The 19,260-nt window shown below is 48.0% G+C and overlaps 1 protein-coding gene across 1 annotated transcript in view; it reads right to left on the minus strand.

The window, feature by feature from the left end:
- Nucleotides 1-19,260, minus strand: part of MPL (MPL proto-oncogene, thrombopoietin receptor) — a 301,040-nt gene that overhangs the window by 118,197 nt on the left and 163,583 nt on the right. Inside the window, exon 7 of the mRNA XM_069642442.1 lies at nucleotides 11,055-11,236. Within this exon, the coding sequence (XP_069498543.1) occupies nucleotides 11,055-11,236 (182 nt within the window). The remainder of the gene's footprint in view (nucleotides 1-11,054; nucleotides 11,237-19,260) is intronic.

Raw genomic sequence — 19,260 nt, forward strand, 5'->3', positions numbered from 1 at the left:
ATCGAAACTCAGCATATGCAACTCATGCCAAGAGAGCCAAGGTCATATCAATAGAGGAACGAACAGTAGCTACATCTAATTGAAACTTAAGAACAGAATATCCTGTCTTTGAAAGGTCAAGATATGGAAGCATAGGCAGGTGGCAAGCCCAATGAGAATTAAATGCACAAATCGAGTGAAACTAGGCAAATTCATGGTATCTGCATCACGTGACCATCTGAGTGAGGAGAAGCACGAGTTCACACCTACACTTGGCATCCGCCCAGGAAGAGATATCAGAACTTTCCCACACAGAAGATGCAGTTTCGAGGCCAACCACAGTAACATAATTGACACATTGTTGTTGAAGTGATGATTGATTGTAACCTTAATTTGAGGAAGGCAGGGTAGCTGAGGGGGCACCCTGCACCTGGCTGACCATTCTGTGTGCTGCTAAGTAAAGTGGAAATGTATGCATGGGGATGGTGCCAACTTATGAGTGTTACACATCACTTATGACAAATTTGTAGTATAAATGATGTGTTTTTTATGAAGTTCATTGGACTTGAAGCGAGACAGACAATCGCATCACTGCTGATTGCCATGACTCCCTGTTTTTTATACTTGTAATTAAACAGACTCCCTTTGCCAAACCATTGAGTTGTCCTTCTTGATTGGTGTTGGAGTAATAAATCTGCAGCCCCATCCATCTCAAGGTGCAGCTATCTCGTCTTAAAGTACTCTCGGAGCAAGCCTTGGCTATATGGGCCGGCCGGGGGTCTCCTAAGTACAGCGCCTTACAAACAAAGAAATAAAATAAAATAAAATAAAATAAATACTAATCCAGAATAGGACTGTGAGACGTATCTTTGGACTGAAGCCCAGAGACTGCATCTCTCCAGCCCTAAACTCTCTCCACTGACTCCCGCTGACCTCAAGGATCAGATGCAAGACCCTTTGCATCAATCACAAGGCTGTCTGGGGCCTGGGACCTCTTTACATCCAGCTTTCCCTCCCTAAATACCTCCCGGCCAGGGTCCTTCGATGCTCTGGGTCCAACTCTCTGCAGGTCAAATGTTTCTCCAAGCAGAGAGTGGGAGGTAGATCCCTTTCCTCGGTTGGCTCCTCCCTCTGGAACGGTTTCCCTCCCCCTCAGACTTCAGCTGGATATTCTTAAGTTTTGGAAACATTTCAAGACTTTCCTTTTCTCCTCTTCCTTCCCACCTCCCTCCCATGCTAACTCTCGCTCTGCCACTGCGACTAGTGCCTGTTCCCTTCAAAGTCATACAGGGGCCAGACCACCCCCTGCCAGTCACCCCAGCATCCTTTGTCAGCACTTGCCCCGGCTTCCTTTCCCGGACTAGCCCAACTTGGTCCTCCCTCTCCACCGCACACTCATCCTACCTGTCCCTCTTCTCCCCTGGCACTTGCTACCTTGGCCCGACCCGCCCTTACCCTCCCCCCTTTGCTGGGGGCACCCCACTCCTTCACCTCTCCATTTACCCAACCCCCTTTCTCTTACCACCTTGTCAAGCACTTGCACGGTAGGATTGTCACAAGGCCAATATAACCGTTTTTTACTGTTCTACTTTTGTAATTTCCATGTCACCCCCACCACCCCATCTTGTCTTATGGCGCCGGGAAACACTTGTGTATAGGCCCCATACATTTGTCCAATAAATAAAAATAAATAATATGGTCTACCACCTCCTCTTTAATGATGCCTGTAACCTTAAACTGTACTGCGCCCAGATACCTCAGGGTTTGGAGCGCAATATACATGAATAAACAATACAATATTCTGCTCTACCATCTCCTTCCCTCTTCGTTTAGCTCTTTTCTCTTTTAACTTCTTGTCTCCTGCTTGCCCCAGCTCTTTCTCCTTCTCCTCAACTTGTGCAGCTCCCTCTAGTCCCTTATCCAGTCACCATTGAGGGAGCTCTTCCTCATAACTTCACCACCTACTCACTGAGGGTTCTGACCCTTTCCAAGCCTCTCTAAGTTGCGATAGAACTCAGGTGTGCGATGGGATGGGAATTGGGCCTCCAGGCAAGCTTGCAGAGTTATGGGAACTCAAGCCTGCAGGATAGGTGGAGGAAATCTCAGAGATCTCTGGGCATTTGAAGGTCCCTAATGTCTACTCGACTGCAGATTTAAGAACCGTGTCTGCTATTTTGGAGTTCACACCTTCCTCTTCCTCTTGAGGTCACTTATATAAAGACAGGCTGTTGGGTCCCACCTGCAAGATTGGGGCCCATGATGAGGTACTCACTGCCCGGCTGAGGATGCCGTGTGTGCTCCCTGACACTTGACAAGGTACATGTTTGCTTGTCTGACCCCTTATCCAAGAACAGAGATTTTGAGATATTTGCTGGGTGAACCACACTGTCTCCTCCACTTCTTACCTCCACTGCTGCACCCTCTTGTCATCTGGCATCAGGCTGCCTAACACCACTGCTGCACCATCTCGTCATCTGGCACCAGGCTGCCTCACTGTCTTGTCATCTGTGACCAGGCTGCCTAACACCACGGCAGCACCCTCTCGTCATCTGGCACCTCATCTGGCACCAGGCTGCCTCACCCTCTTGTCATCTGGGACCAGGCTGCCTAACACCACTGCTGCACCCTCTCCTCATCTGGCACCAGGCTGCCTAACACCATGGCAGCACCCTCTTGTCATCTGGCACCTCATCTGGCACCAGGCTGCCTCACCCTCTTGTCATCTGGGACCAGGCTGCCCAACACCACTGCTGGACCCTCTCCTCATCTGGCATCAGGCTGCCTAACACCACGGCATCACCCTCTCATCATCTGGCACCTCATCTGGCACTAGGCTGCCTCACCCTCTTGTCATCTCGGACCAGGCTGCCTAACACCATGGCAGCACCCTCTCGTCATCTGGCACCTCATCTGGCACCAGGCTGCCTCACCCTGTTGTCATCTGTGACCAGGCTGCCTAACACCATGGCAGCACCCTCTCATCATCTGGCACCTCATCTGGCACCAGGCTTCCTCACCTTCTTGTCATCTCGGACCAGGCTGCCTAACACCATGGCAGCACCCTCTCGTCATCTGGCACCTCATCTGGCACCAGGCTGCCTCACCCTCTTGTCATCTGGGACCAGGCTGCCTAACACCATGGCAGCACCCTCTCGTCATCTGGCACCTCATCTGGCACCAGGCTGCCTCACCCTCTTGTCATCTGGGACCAGGCGGCCTAACACCACTGCTGCACCCTCTCCTCATCTGGCTCCAGGCTGCCTAACACCACTGCTGTACCCTCTTGTCATCTGGCACCTCATCTGTCACCAGGCTGCCTCACCCTCTTGTCATCTGGGACCAGGCTGCCTAACACCATGACAGCACCCTCTCGTCATCTGGCACCTCATCTGGCACCATGCTGCCTCACCCCTTGTCATCTGGGACCAGGCTGCTTAACATCACTGCTGCACCCTCTCGTCAGCTGATACCAGGCTGCCTAACACCACTGCTGCACCCTCTCCCCATCTGGCACCAGGCTGCCTAACACCACTGCTGCACCCTCTCGTCATCTGGCACCAGGCTGCCAAGCACCACTGCTGCACCCTCTCGTCATCTGGCAACAGGCTGCCTAACGCCAGTGCTGCACCCTCTCCTCATCTCGCACCAGGCTGCATAACACCACTGCTTCACCCTCTCCTCATCTGGCACCCGGCTGCCTAACACCACTGCTTCATCCTCTCGTCATCTGGCACCAGGCTGCCTAACACTACTGCTTCATCCTCTCGTCATCTGGCACCCGGCTGCCTAACACTACTGCTTCAACCTCTCTTCATCTGGCACCAGGCTGCCTCACCCTCTTGTCATCTGGGACCAGGCGGCCTAACACCACTGCTGCACCCTCTCCTCATCTGGCTCCAGGCTGCCTAACACCACTGCTGTACCCTCTTGTCATCTGGCACCTCATCTGTCACCAGGCTGCCTCACCCTCTTGTCATCTGGGACCAGGCTGCCTAACACCATGACAGCACCCTCTCGTCATCTGGCACCTCATCTGGCACCATGCTGCCTCACCCCTTGTCATCTGGGACCAGGCTGCTTAACATCACTGCTGCACCCTCTCGTCAGCTGATACCAGGCTGCCTAACACCACTGCTGCACCCTCTCCCCATCTGGCACCAGGCTGCCTAACACCACTGCTGCACCCTCTCGTCATCTGGCACCAGGCTGCCAAGCACCACTGCTGCACCCTCTCGTCATCTGGCAACAGGCTGCCTAACGCCAGTGCTGCACCCTCTCCTCATCTCGCACCAGGCTGCATAACACCACTGCTTCACCCTCTCCTCATCTGGCACCCGGCTGCCTAACACCACTGCTTCATCCTCTCGTCATCTGGCACCAGGCTGCCTAACACTACTGCTTCATCCTCTCGTCATCTGGCACCCGGCTGCCTAACACTACTGCTTCAACCTCTCTTCATCTGGCACCAGGCTAACACCACTGCTGCACCCTCTCCCTGCGATAACAACAAAAAACAAATATTGCCAGACAATCCTCCCGGATCATTTCCACAGCCTCTGGCCTACGGACCTACACTGCCCTACCTCCTGCACGTTACCTGCCACATGCTCATCTTACGGCAGTGGAACACACTCTGTTGCTGTCAGCGCTTTCTCCTCCACCATCTATTCCATCTAGGGAAATGGCAACCCCCAGTCAGCCCTGCCTCCTCTCCTCTATCTCCCCAGTGACTCTCAATCTCAGAGAACACCTGCGCTGGCTGTGGGCATCTAGCTTCTCCAGGGTCCATAGTGACAGGAGGCGCATGACTCTCCTTTGAGCCCACCGCATGGAGATAATTAACCGTGCTCCACAAGCCTCCTTGTAACCCCTGCTGCATCACTCTAATGCCCTTCTTCTTAGGAAGGAATAACGCATTACTAGACAATAACCACAAAGGCAAGTGGCTGACTGGGCAAGGAAATGGATTCACACAGGGTTCTCACACCTAGAAAAGAAGGCGACAAAGCAAGAAGAATTCTCTTGTTCACGCACACATGGGAAGGTATTTAGGCTTCACAGACAAGCAGGAATAAAAGAGGACATTTTTTCTTTTTTGAGGGATTAAAGAAAAGACAAAAACGTCAAACAAGGCGCTGTAGGACACACACAAACATCCAAATGGGCTTAGGAATACGAAAGGTAGAGCGCTTTTCTTTTTAAAATCCCTTTTGGGGTGAAGCAAAGGGGAAGAGGGAATGGGGAAAAAGGACGTGGAAAACCTTTTCAGGTGAGGGAAAAAAGAGTGAAAAGAAAAATGACAAAGTGGCCTTGTGAACATGAAAGAAGGCAAATGGAGCCCAAAGAACACTTACAAAGTGTTCTTCCTCTGGCCCTACTTTGGCCACCTCTCCTCCCTCCTTCTCTTCCTTTACCCTGTTCTCCCCAGATGAGGTTTCTTGACAAGTCCTATCTATGAAAGTATCATCAAAGCAGGTTCACCCCTTTTCCTCCAAAACCATCAAGGACCACATTGACACCTTGGCCCCTTCTCTGGCTGACTTCTGCAACCACTCCTTCACCACTGGAGTCTTCCCTTCCCCCCTGAAGCCCTCCCTTGTGCACCCTCTTCTTAAGAAACCCTCTTCCGCCCCATCCCACCCGGCTAACTATTGGCCAATCCCCATCACTCCCTTCCTGGGAAAACTCCTGGAAAAGCTGGCCATCTCCCAGCTTAATCTTCACACTGAATCTGTTGGTTGTCTCCATGACCGTTGGTCTGGCTTCAGAGCTGCCAGAAGCACAGAAACTGCTCTCCTGAACACCCATGAAGACCTGCTCTCCAACCTTGATTCCAACACCCCCTGTGTATTCATCTTACTTGATCTCTCTTCTGCCTTTGACACGGTCAACAATACCATCCTGCTCAACTCTCGTCCTGATAATCTTGGTATCACCGATCAGGCCCTGGATTGGCTAACCTCTTTCCTCTGTGAACGACCCTCCCAGTTCCAACTTGGGTCCTTACTCTCCTCTATCTCTAATTCTACATGTGGTGTTCCCCAGGGGCCTAACCTCTCTCCCTGGCTGTTCAACCAATACCTGGCACTTCTTGGCACCTGCATCGCCACTTTCTGCTCCAACTTTCAGTGCTATGCGGAAAACACTCAAGTCATTTTCAGGCTCCCTTCCACCACTTCTTCTCCTTCTCTCATCTCTGTCTGTCTGTCTGTCTGCTATCCAGGAGTGGTGTGCCACCAATGATCTCTGCCTTAAGAGGTGAGAAACAGCCCAGAACTGAGAGAGGAGGAGAGAAGCAGTCCATGATTTAGAGCGGAGGTGCGAAACAGCCCAGCATGGACAAAGGAGAAGAACAACAGTTCTTGACTGAGAGAGGAGTAAGGAGATAGTTCATGACTGAGGGAGGTGAGGAGCAGCCCAGAACTGAAAGAGGAGAAGAGAAGCAGCCCATAACTGAGAGAGGAGTAGGGAAGCAGCCCATAACTGAGAGAGGAGTAGAGAAACAGCCCAGAACTGAGAGAGGAGGATGGATGCAGTCCATGATTTAGAGAGGAGGTGGGAAAACAGCCTAGAAGTGACAATGGAGAAGTACAACAGACAATGACTGAGAGAGGAGCAGGGAGACAGTCCGGAGAAGAAGAGAAGTCCTTGATTGAGAGAGGATCAGGGAGACAGTCCGGAGAAGAACAACAGTCCATGCCTGAGAGAGGAGCAGGGAGACAGTCCATGACTGAGGGAGAAGAGAAACAGTCAATGATTGAGTGAGGTGAGAAGCAACCCATAACTGAGAGAGGAGAAGAGAAGCAGTCCATGACTGAGAGAGGAGTAGGGAGACAATCCATGACTGAGGGAGAAGAGAAACAGTCCATGATTGGGAGATGATAAAATACACAGTCAATGATTGAAAGAGGAGTAGAGACAGTCCGTGACTGAAAGAGGAGAAGAGAAACAGTCAATGACTGAGAGAGGAGTAAGGATACAGTCCATGACTGAGGGAGAAGCAGTCAATGATTGAGCAAGGTGAGAAACAACCCATTGCAGAGAGGAGAAGAGAAGCAGTACATGACTGAGAGAGGAGTAGGAACACAGTCCATGACTGAGGGAGAAGAGAAACCGTCCATGATTGTGAGAGGGTAAAATACACAGTCAATTGTTGAAAGAGGAGTAGAGACAGTCCATGGCTAAGGGAGATGAGAAACAGGCAATGATTGGGAGAGGAGATGAGAAACCACCCATACCTGAGAGCGCAGATGAGAAACAGCCCAGTCAATAAGAGAAATAGTCAATGACTGATAGAGGAGTAGTGAAACAGTCAATGACTGAGAGAGGAGTAGTGAAACAGTCAATGACTGAGAGAGGAGTAGGAAGACAGTCCATGACTAAGGGAGAAGAGAAACAGCCTATGATTGGTAGAGGATAAAAGAAAAAGTCAATGATTGAAAGAAGAGTAGAGACAATTCATGACTGGGAGAGGAGAATTGAAACAGTCCATGACTAAGAGAGATGTGAAATAGTCAATGACTGAGAGAGGAGTAGAGAAACAGTGCATGAGTGAGAGAGGAGTAGAGAACCAGCCCATGACTGAGAGAGAAGAAGAGAAACAGTGCAGGACTGACTGAGAGAGAAGAGAAACAGTCCATTATTGAGAGAGGAGATGAGAAGCGGCCCATGAGTGATAGACAAGAGAAACAGTCATTGACTGAGAGAGGAGAAAAGAAACAGCCCATGACTTAAAGAGAAGAGAAACAGTCCATGGCCAAGAGAGGAGAAGAGAAACAGCCCAAACTGAGAGAGGAGTGGGGACAGTGAAGGACTGACAGAGGAGTAGGGAGACAGCCGACGACAGCCAAAGAAGAGTAGCAGCCCATAACTGAGAGAGAAGAGAAGCAGTCCATGACTGAGGGAGAAGAGAAACAACCCATGATTGAGAGAGGAGAAAAGAAACAGTCAATGACTGAAAGAGGAGTAGAGATGGTCTATGGCTGAGAGAAGAGCAAAGAAACAGTCCATGAGTGAGAGATGAGAAGAGAAACAGTGAATGGATTAAATAGAAAAGACACATCCCATGACTTAAAGAGAAGAGAAACAGCCCATGACTGAGATGAGAAGAGAAAGAACCCAAGATAGGGTTATGAGTAGAGAAATAGCACAAGACTGAAAGAGAAGCAGAGAAACAGCTGTCTGCTGAAAGAGGAGTAGCGATATAGCCCATGACTGATTGGGTAGTAGAGAAGCAGTGAATAACTGAGTGAGGTGTATGAAGGCGCCTATAAATAAGCAACACAGAGAGAAACCTTCTATGACTGAGTAGTGAGTATAGATAGAAAGTCCATAACAAAGAGGAGCATAGAAACAGACTATAACCTAGCTTACAGACAGAACCCCATTCCTGCAGGGCACAGGTAATCACCAAGGTGCCCTGAGGTTTTGTTTTTAATACGGTGCCTGATGAACCTGGGGGGCCTGCGAAACATTTCTGGTGGTCAATACCGGCAGATCTCTCTGCCGCAGACACAACTCGCTGGATTGGTCCCTTGGTAGGAACAGGGCAGGGTCTGCCTGCTCCTCTCTCTGCACCTGTGCCAGACTAAGAAGAGGAGAGGGGAGGCAGCCTGTGGCTGAGTCGCAAGCAGAGCAATGACTGAATGAGGAGTAAAGGAAGAGCTCCGGACTGAGAGGGGAGTAGAGACACCGTCCATGACTGAATTCAGAGTAGAGACACATCCTGCTTGGTGATGGTAAAGAGAACCAGGCCATGACTAGGGTGAGTGACACCATAGAGAGATCTTGAGTGGGGGATTAACCATGAGACAGCTGTATTCCTGGTCTTCACCCTTTCTGTTTTGCAAGGCTGGCGAGGCACCACTGCTTAACACCAACCCCCAGCCCAGACCATCTGAAAAGGAAGAAGGGGTGAGGCCACCTGCATCATGATTGTACCATTACCAGTAGCTCACTGGAGATGGGCTGCAGTCTCAAGTTCTCTTTCTGTCCCACACCAGAAGGGGACACTCCAAATGTTACAAAAGACACACAACCTTTATGGGTTCTCAAGTCCCAATGTGGACTTGTATTTTTCCTTGAAGACATAGCATGAGCAAAACATAACTTTTAACCTGCAGCATTTAACAGCCCTAGTAATCCTATCCCTGGTGCAGTCTTTCCCTGGGGCAGTCACTGCAGCGTCAAGGGAGTCACATAGGTGGCTGTTTAGCTGTGCATAGTAGTACCCTGCTTCCTGTTGGCTGCAGCATTTCCTGGAGACTGTCCATGCTTTTTGTGGCCCTGCATACTCCGTCCCAGACCTCTGCGGCCTGTGCTTATATTCCAGTGTGGTGCTGCATGCCACATGGGCCGCTTCTAATCCCTTCTGTAGGCTGGGACTGGCTGATCTCTCCATAACTTCGCCTGTGTAGGACCACTGATGCACTGGGGGCTTCTGATCTTCTGGGCCCCCTACTACTGGCCCCGTGCCAGCCTGACATAACACATTGGCCACTTTCTTTTCCCCTTAGAAGCCCAGCTTGTGCATCCTGGGTGCTGACCACTTGCCCGTGCTCTGTCGTACACATGATTACTTCACGGCCATCACACGTGGCTTGGTCTTTCTGCTCCATGCTGGGCCACTTCTGGCATATGCGGCCCAACCTACTAAGACTCCCCCTTGAGAGAACCAGACAATGATACTGTTGCTTTCTTCTCTCATTTAACTGTTTCAACATTGATTTTTCTGTCCTTTATTTCGATGTTCCGCTGTTCTGAAGAAGGTCAATGTTCCTGAGAAGGTCCGCTGTTCCGAGAAGGTCAATGTTCCTGAGAAGGTCCGCTGTTCCTAAGAAGGTCCGCTGTCCTGAGAAGGTCAGCTGTTCCTGAGAAGTTCCACTGTTCCTGAGAAGGTCTGCTGTTCCTGAGATGTTCCGCTGTTCCTGAGAAGGTCCACTTTTCCTGAGATGTTCTGCTGTTCCTGAGAAGGGCCGCTGTTCCTGAGAAGGTCTGCTGTTCTGAGAAGGGCAGCTGTTCCGAGAAGGGCCGCTGTCCTGATCACCACCCTGGGGGTGACCGCTTCATTATCCTAGAGCCAAAGTTTCCAAAGTCTACTCTGCACTGTTTTGTATTGCTCTGCTGCATGGTAAGTCGCATTATAACAGACTTAAACATAAAAAAAAATGCTTTAAACATAATAACTGGTGATAACTGCTGTGTGTGCCTTTATTTTCCATATTTCTAGAAGTTACCACGCTCAAAGTGCACCTGGTGATATGCCCACAAGTTTATGAGAGCAGCAATATGGCCGGCAAAGCGACTTAAAGTGATAGCCCATTATTGGAGAAAGCCTGTTGGCAGCTCATGACAGTATGAGTGTACGCTAACAGTAATCTGCTAAAACGACCAAGACAACCCATGAATGGGCGGCGCAGGATCATACGTCACGGCTGAGGCAGAGTGTAGAGACAAACTATTGGTTAGTGCAGTGATCATTGGACAGAGTAGAGCACGCATCCATTACTCAATAAGACAGAGTCTGGAAAACAAGTGTCCTGGAAGGAGTAGGCACTATAAATAGGTTTGGAGAATAAGGATATTACAGATTAGTTGGCAGTAAAAGCGAGACAGCCCACACCTTGCCTGCTTAGGAGAAGCGGCTAGCTACAGGGAGGGAGTGTAGAGTGAAGGGCCAGCTCTAGGAGGGAATAGACATATAGCCTAGGACTGCAAGGGGTTCTGACAATCCCTTATGAATGACTGGTCACTTGGACAGTGGACCTACAGAGAGATATGCAACAACCGGGGTGGAGCGACAAAGAGGGAAAGCTGGAGTGTGAAGGGGGGAGAGCTAGGACGGCGAGTAAGAGCTCAATTCATAACGGAGGGGTGATATTAGCCTGGACAGGAACCCAGGATGGGGGATCAGAGAATCCCCCAACTGGAGGAAGTCAACTCTAAGCACTATGGGTAAAAGTAAGAGAAAGCAGATGAGTCCTTCTGAGTGGTTGGCAATGGAATAGGAAAGACAGCATGGAGAGATAGGCCTATGAACACCACTAGAAGAGTAAGATATAGGTACAGACACTCACCACTTTTAAACATCCAAAATGGCTCCTTGAAGTAGGTGTAGACATCCTCAGTGGGCGTGGTAACATTTAGAACCACAGAGATCTGGCTGTCATTTCCTGCCAGGAATTCACAGCTGTAGGATAAGTTTTTGTTCAAGAGCCGAGGGCTGGATTTTCCGCACTCTATCCAGTGCCGGTCCCTCCTGCGGATCGAACATAGAAAAGAAATTCAAAAGCCCACCCGAGACAACTATTAGGCATCTCTACATCATGAGCTCCGGGTCTACTCCATCTCGTAAGAACCCTCCACTGTTAATCAACAGGCCTGTCCATTAGAGTGTGGGAGCCCCATTGTTCTGTGGTTTAGTGAGAGCAAAGGAGACATTGTGAAATATGTATGCATCTCTATATTGTACTAGCAGAAGTACCCACTCTCCGGACTGGTTCTGTAGACAGGCATGACAAAACTGATCCTGTAGGCCGCTGTTCTGATTCGCTTATCGCTTGATGTGGTTTGCACCCTGAAGTAAAATGCATTGAGATGGGTGCGTCTGGCTGGCTGACATACCCTGGATCAGTAGTTGGGGGGACGTGAGAGTTGGTGTGCGTTTGCCACTGGCACCTTCTGTGTCATGGTGGCGTGGTGGAGTTCGTTGTGGTGCATTGCGGTGCAAATATCTTGGAAACGGTACATCATAGGACCAGTACCTCGAGTTTTGTTCCTCGTCTCGGCATCAGTCCTTTGTACGACCACGTTGATGTTTCACCGATTTAAGGCAACTGTCTCATGTGTGAAGGTGCTGAAATACAGTGAAAGTGTGGGGTATCTAAATGCATGTAGCTAGTGTTGTCCGGAGGGTCCTAACAGGTAACAATGCAAATAAAAATTGCAGATTGGTGAAACTGTGTGGAATTGTATGAGGAACAACTCTTCGCCAAGCCAAAAACTTGCAAACAAATTTGGACTTGTGCTGAAATCCATGGAACGGGTGGGGTGTCCACATGTCATGAAGCCAGTAATGTCCAGACGGTCCTAACAGGTAACTATGCAACATTTGGTGCAGATTGGTGAAGCAGTGTGGAATTGTATAGGGAACGATGCTTCACCACAAATCCGGCCACAAACACATTTTGACTCTTATGTATATAGATGAAATTATGTTTTGCTAAATTCTTGTGCTTAATGATAGAGCTTTCAGATGCAACATCCAGTGGGACAGTCATGCATTCTAAAACCGGCCGCTTCATATCAATGTACCCTACAGGCCCTTTTGCCGCTCGCTGATGATAAATGCAACAGCGTCTTCAAGGGATGACAAGGATATTCAAATCAAACACTTTGAACAACACTGTTTGTTCAGAGAAGTAGCAGATTAAAAGCTTTGATGCTCACAATACAGGTCAATGTCAGGCCTTTTCATGCCACAGTACAGATTTATCACACAATATGACATAAATGTTACGGAAAACACACTGAAAATTGATTGTTGTGGGTTTTGATACGATGAATAAGATGATTAAATTAGACCATAAGATGGTTTCACAGCACTCTATAAAACAACAGAGAACTAGAAGACATGACCAATAATTGGGGAAAGTGGAATTCTTCAATGGGTCAATGGGGTCATCTCCTTCAGACTTAATCCGTCTTACTACTCACCAAGAACGGCGCTAGGCTGTTATGAACAGCCTAGGGGCGTGGGAATACTTGACCTCCGAGTCTAAATAAGGATTGATCAATTGGAGAAACCTTTTCTGGATCAAAACAAATCCAGTGCAGCACTTGCAACATATAGACCAACTCAACTGGATCAAAGCCCTTTTCGGCATTTGTGACCAAGCCACTGCATATAAAGCCCTTTTATGGAAATGTCACATTGTCACCTCCACCCACTAACAGAACTACTCCAAATAGGTACTGGGAAAAGAGGGCGCTCCATTTTCTATTAATATATTTCTATGGCAGAACGTTCTAAACCAACCCTAATGTCGGAATTTCATGAAATCACACATGAATTGTTGTAGTTGTTTATTATGTTTTAAATTGATGTTCAGACTTCAATTGGCTTATTGATTAATGATGTTCTTTAGTGTTTATCCTGGAGACGGCTTCTCTTGTCTTGATGTTACTCAAATATAATTCACTGGGACCTTGATCCTTTCATATCATTTTTTGGGACAGCGATTTCTTCCGGACGGCTTATGGTCCTTTCCTTGAATGATTCTGGCCATGACCGCTATAGACAGAGGCATGCAGCAGATGTGCGGCAGACTGGAGCCCAGGGTTTTTTGCGGCCTTGAGCGGACGGAGCAGAGCAGAGCAAACCAGTGTGGCTACACCTGGTTAGCCTGGTCAGTCCCTGTGAGTGTTGAGTGGTGAGTAGCGAGCCGTGAGTGCATTCAACACCCTGCAGAGAGGTACCGCCAAGGAACACAGGGCACCTCTGAAGCTCTGAAGCATCCAAGCTTGCAAGTAGGACCAGGACCAAGATTTCCAAGCAGCTCTTAATACCGCTGCAGTTGAGGACATCTGGAGGGCGCCCACCCTCTCGACCGGTTACCCATCTCTGTTAATGCTCTGGCCCTGAAAACACCAACACCGTGTTCAGTGACATTAATGATACTCTGACTGCAACTGCTATAACCCTATTGTACTAGTATTCCAGTGCTTTAGTAGTTTGGCTGTCTTCTCAGGCCCAGACTCTTGGGGTTGATGTGTTGGAGGGATTGATGGGGATTGATGGGGATTGATGGGGGAACTTGCATGACCAGGTGCTCCCCCACTGCTGACAGATCACACTTCTTATCTCCTTACGCGTCCCTCTTTTACTTATCCCAAGAGTAGGGTTGTCGAGCCATGAAGTGTTCTGTTTGTGGTGTAGTAGGGGCCACATAATGCCACAGTCACCTTAGTCGCCCTGGTGGGGATACTTCAGTCACGGAAAGCAACCTTAAAAAATGGGGGCCCAAGTCAATCGCTTAAATGTGAAAGCTTCAGGGTCATGTAACCCGTTTAGGCAATCAACAATCAACTTGGTGGCACGGAGTCATAAGGTCTCTATCGCAGAGGACGCTGATACTGTCAACAGCACAGGCAGTCCAAGATGCTCTGTTCTGGTAGATCTGGCTGATGGCCCTTCCGATCCCCGGGGGTCAGTTCGGTGGAGTGGAGGTGGTCAGCAGACAGCCTCTGAAGGATGCAACATCATCCCCATTGTAGCCTCACCTAAGAATTGGCCCAGAACCACCTTCCATGTTGCTGCCAAATGTAAGCAACAAATTAGGTGACTAGGCCGATTTAGGGCAATGGCCCACTGCTAAAGTCATTGACAGCCTTGCCGGGCCTTCATAAAGATCATTCCTACAGGCGTTAGAACGCTCCATTGACCGCTATTATGAGGAGAACTGCCTCCGGCAACTAACTATGGATAAGTCAAAGAAGGTGGTGAGTGAATCCCTGGAAGAGGGAATTGGATAAATTAATTTGTTTGAGTTGGATTTCAATCCTGAGCTGCGAACAGACACTAATAAATGCATCAGGTGGCTTTGCCGGGGTTAAAGGTCTGGAAGGTAGCAGACAGCTTGTGTCCGGGGGAAGACGGTTTAAAGCGCTCCTGATGATTTCCAATATAATTAAGGACATATTTATTGATCCGACTGCACCTGTGCGTGGTGATGAGAAATACAGGGCTCAGCTGTGGACCTCTCACTAGACTCTGAGCCTGGTATGGATGGTTTCCCTACTGCTCTGTTGTTGAGCCTAGTAGGGCCTTCCCAATTTGGTCAATGTATTGGTTCCTTAAACTCCAGACCTCCTGGAACCAATCAGAGCCCTGCATGTGAACCAGATGGATATATGAATAGGAATGCAGATAATATATTATATTGGCTAAATTACTAAACAGGCTTTCCGCTGCATGCCTGCAGCTCATGGGGGCATTAGGGCTGATTCATGATAGGTGTGAAAGAGATGCCGGTAACTTTGATATTCTGGGGGTTATCACCAGCCCGGCAAATACCCGGACAAACACTGTGACAAGGGATAGTGCCATGAATGAGAATAGGGAGGAGAATGCAATGATTGCCCTAAGCAGTAGGCAGGCACCCATGGTTATTAATGATCAAATCGAGAACCAGCCTCCTTGTGCGACAACAGTTGATCCAGGAGTTGGTCCAAGGGGGAGTGCCGGGGTTCTTGCATAAATCCATCAGGGAGGACTGTGCCGGTTCAGTGCAGGACTGCAAGGCAAGCCACAGTATCAGTTGGTGAAGCCATCATTGACCAAAACCGGCAAAGAAGGTCTGACGGCAAGAGAGGACATGTGGAACAAGTAGGGCTAAAGGCTCAATGTCCAGCTGCGTGTGTCCCGCATCCCCACAGGATTCCACTCAGAAGTGGGGCAAAGAAGGTCACGTTTAAGGAACACCCTTTGGCTGGATGGAGAGAACTTGAAATGCTGCTTGAAGCGTCTCACACACGGCAACACAAATGCTTATAAAAGAGCTTTGGCGAAAGCCTTGTCTGAAGTCTTAAGTGCGAATGTCATTTCTGTGAAACTGTTTCCACCTATTCACATTTTATTGGATTGCATGTTTTGTATGGCATGTAATGTTTATTTTTGTTTTGTTAATCAGAATTATTGTTTATGTATTTTAAATTGTCAAGCTGCTCAAACACGGCAGTGGACAAAAGATTCAGGAAGTTTTCATGGATTCCAGCCCTCCAGTTCTATAAATCGAAAGTAGTCCCAGCAATAACCTACGGGATGGCGGCAAACTTAAACCTGCCGGCTGAGCTCTGGATCCAGTTGGAAGGATTCTTATGGAAATCGGTGTTGGGATTGCCCAAATCAGCTCCAATTCCAGCGATTCGGCGTGACCTTGGACTATCATCCTTAGCCTCTGTGATGACCCAAAGTGCTACACAACTTTACAGAAAAATTCTGTTGCCAAATTCACTTTCTATTTTTCAGGTCGTAGCCCTGGAAATTAACAAAGGGTCCTGCAAACCCCTAACTGACTGGGTCAAAAAAATCCAAATCAAACTAGAAGAAGTGGCTTGTAACGAAGATACCCTTATCACAAACCCAGCTCGAGTGAAGACCAAACTGGAACAACAAGACTGGATCAACACAAACGACAAAATCCAGTCCTACAAATCCCTAAAGCACCTCCCTCCATCTCACAATCAGTTAAGCTGCCCCTAAAGTACTGTGAAAAATTCCCAGAGAAAGAACTAAGAAAAACCTATATGCGTGCTTGTCTAAACTTACTTCACACTAGGGAAATTCTGGCCACTAGAGTGCTTTCGCCTGTATCAAACTGCCGGTTGTGTGGAGTTTTGGAACAAGTTGAAACACTACGCCATCTTCTCATAATGTGCCCAGCTTTAACACACGAAAGACAAGCTTACATGACACCACTTATCGCACAGCCGTCGATAATGGAAGAAGAAACATGCTGGTTTCGGCTGATAGCAGGTGACTCCGCCAGATGGTCCAGGACGGCAGCCAAACTCCTGACAGTGGACCTAAAAAAAGCCAACGCGACAGACGTCAGTTAGTCCCCTGCCACCTTCCTGCCTGGGCCCCCAAAAATTACGGAATCTTACATACCCTACGAACCGACTTCATCAAAAGTGGTGTCTTAATGTAGCTTAGAAACACTAAAATACCTCACCAACGCAGAAACTTTCTTTTTGTAAAAACCAACAAGGTTAAAAAAATAAATAAATAAATAAAACGAATAAAATTCTCAAGCTGCCTTAGCTCGAAAGAGATTGAGGTGTTCGAGGACACAAAGATGAACATTTGTCACTTACATGACTCCTCGTATACTTGGCATGCTTCCGGGGAACACTCAGAGGAGTTGGGTACAGCTGACAGGAGCCAGGGGTTGACCTTAAGTAGGGTAGTGATGCTAGATCCTAATCGCCCAATCATTGATCTGAAAAGTAGTGGCTTAGCCAGGCCACACCTCCAGATTCCTACGTCTCCAAGCTGGCATCGGACAAAGTATACGCAACACAGGTGTCCCCCGACAAAGCAGCTCCAAGGGCAAGCAGTATTACAGAAGGCCGATATGGTTGGTGCCAATGGCAAGGGGATGAGCAAGACTAGGTTAACAGAACCGAGGGGTGCAGGTGAGGTATCTCATGCTGTGAGGACGCCCCCAGGTTACCAAACGCAACATCTAATTAGGAATGGTATTGTGGGTATCCTCTACATGGATCCTTCTTTGATCCTGGAGACGAGAGTAAGCAACTCTCAACCCGTCCCGCAAAAACAGCACCAACCAATTGCTAAGGTTTATCCAGGGATTTCATCCTTAGTCGCATGGAATAGCAAGGGCTAAAGGAAAGCTATAAAACACAACAAGAGGTTGAGGGAAATGAAATGCCTACTTCTAACCAGCCCTCGTATAGGTACGTAACCTTTAGACACAGACAAAAAAGGGCTAGAGGGGCAACAAGCTCTATTGTTTCCCAGGGAAAAACCAGTGAAGCGCGAGAAAATATGCTTCTAGTACATTCAATTGTGAAGCAAGGCAAATGTAGCAAAAAATAAACTATTTTATTAATGTACAAATAGTACCAATTAATAGTCACAATGAAAAAAATATTGAAGTAGATTTTGAAGTAAAAATACAAATGAGATAAAACCAACAAAATGTAGTCATCCAAATGGAATAATTACTCAAAACTGGTACAGCAGTGCAAATGTATGACAGACAGCAATTTGGTTAAATTATGGGATTCTAATCAACTGCCCTATAATGTCAGTAGTGTCAAAAAGTGTCTTGTGCTGTTCCAAATACGCAATTAAACCACATCCAACACTCCATTCATTCTCGCCATCTCTCACTCATCCACTTACTATCAACAAATACATCCAACATGTTTCTTTCCATATCATAAAGTGCAAGAGTACAAGGAAATTCGTCAGGGTCTGTCTGGGGTAAATACTGGGCAATACCACCGAGAGTGTATCCCATCTATCGGGGAACCGTCTAAACTACATATGCACCAAAGTAGTGCTTTGAAAGCACTCCATACACCTCAAAGAGAATAAAAGATTGAGGATGCGTCCAAAACGCGAGACAGGGTATCACCATAAGATTCAGGAGGGCATTCTGGAGGATATTAGAAGGACAAATTACGGCTTTTATACATGCAGCAGGCCATCAAAAATGGAAGCGGTGTGCATGGGAGGGTCCCACAAGTTGTGGAAAGAAGTTTCTTGTTTCCAATATGAAAGTCCTCCGTTCAAGGCTTCTGTGGCCAGATCTTGTGTGCGGCTGCCGGGCGTCGCTGTACACTGTCAACAGATGAAATACGTTGTGCAGTGGCTGTCAGCTTGATGTGCTGTACAGCTCAGCGTTACGGCGGGCCGAAGTGTATTCTCTGTCATGCGCAGACCGGATCCTGATGCTAAAGGCAAGCTGGCATATGCAGCCGTTAAATCTATTGAAAATAAATATGATATTATTTTGCTGAAAAAAACATGGGCAGCAGGGAATATAGTTCTAGATGGCTTTAGGGCATACCAAATAAAGGTGAAGAAAGGGGAGACCCTGTTGAGGGGTGGTGACTCTGTTCAAGGGATCCCTTATCAGGGAAATTCAGGAGCTTTTTTGTGATCAAGAGCAAAACCGGCACCAGGAAAGGATAACGTAAAGGCTGTTTTGACGATCACTGTAGAAGGGTGCTTCTGTCTCTATTGGAAAAAGAGGATGTGCCCAGGAATTCTAAAAAAGGTTGGGAGGCCATGAGCAAGGCACCACAATCAGATGGGAAACTATGATCCTAGATACAGTTGGGTGGCTCAATTCTCCAAATTATACAATGTCCATGGAGAGAAGGAAGTAGGGAGTAAGGTGATAGCGCACAACAAGTGACTGACAGTGCTGCCAAGACCAGCAGTACAGTTAACCACAGTCTGCTGAAACTCAATTATAATTCAGTCATAAAAACTATCAAGTTGTCAAAAGGAAACAGAGCCCCCGAAACTGTTCGGAATTCCAGACGATTAAGACGATTATTATCAGAACTATGTAGATATATGGGCCACCCTTTTAACAAGGCTCTTCAATGCAATACTGGAGACGGGTATAATACCAGAGGAGGGCAGGAGGGCAATCAAGAAGGGGGGTAGAAATTACCCACAAGCATATCGGCCAATCACTCTCCTAAATGCGAGTTGTAAAATATTTGGGAGATGCCTTTTGA

Source organism: Ambystoma mexicanum, chromosome 1q (genome assembly GCF_040938575.1).
Source record: "Ambystoma mexicanum isolate Mex_15411 chromosome 1q, UKY_AmexF1_1, whole genome shotgun sequence".
In the NCBI taxonomy this organism is placed as follows: Eukaryota; Metazoa; Chordata; class Amphibia; order Caudata; family Ambystomatidae; genus Ambystoma; species Ambystoma mexicanum.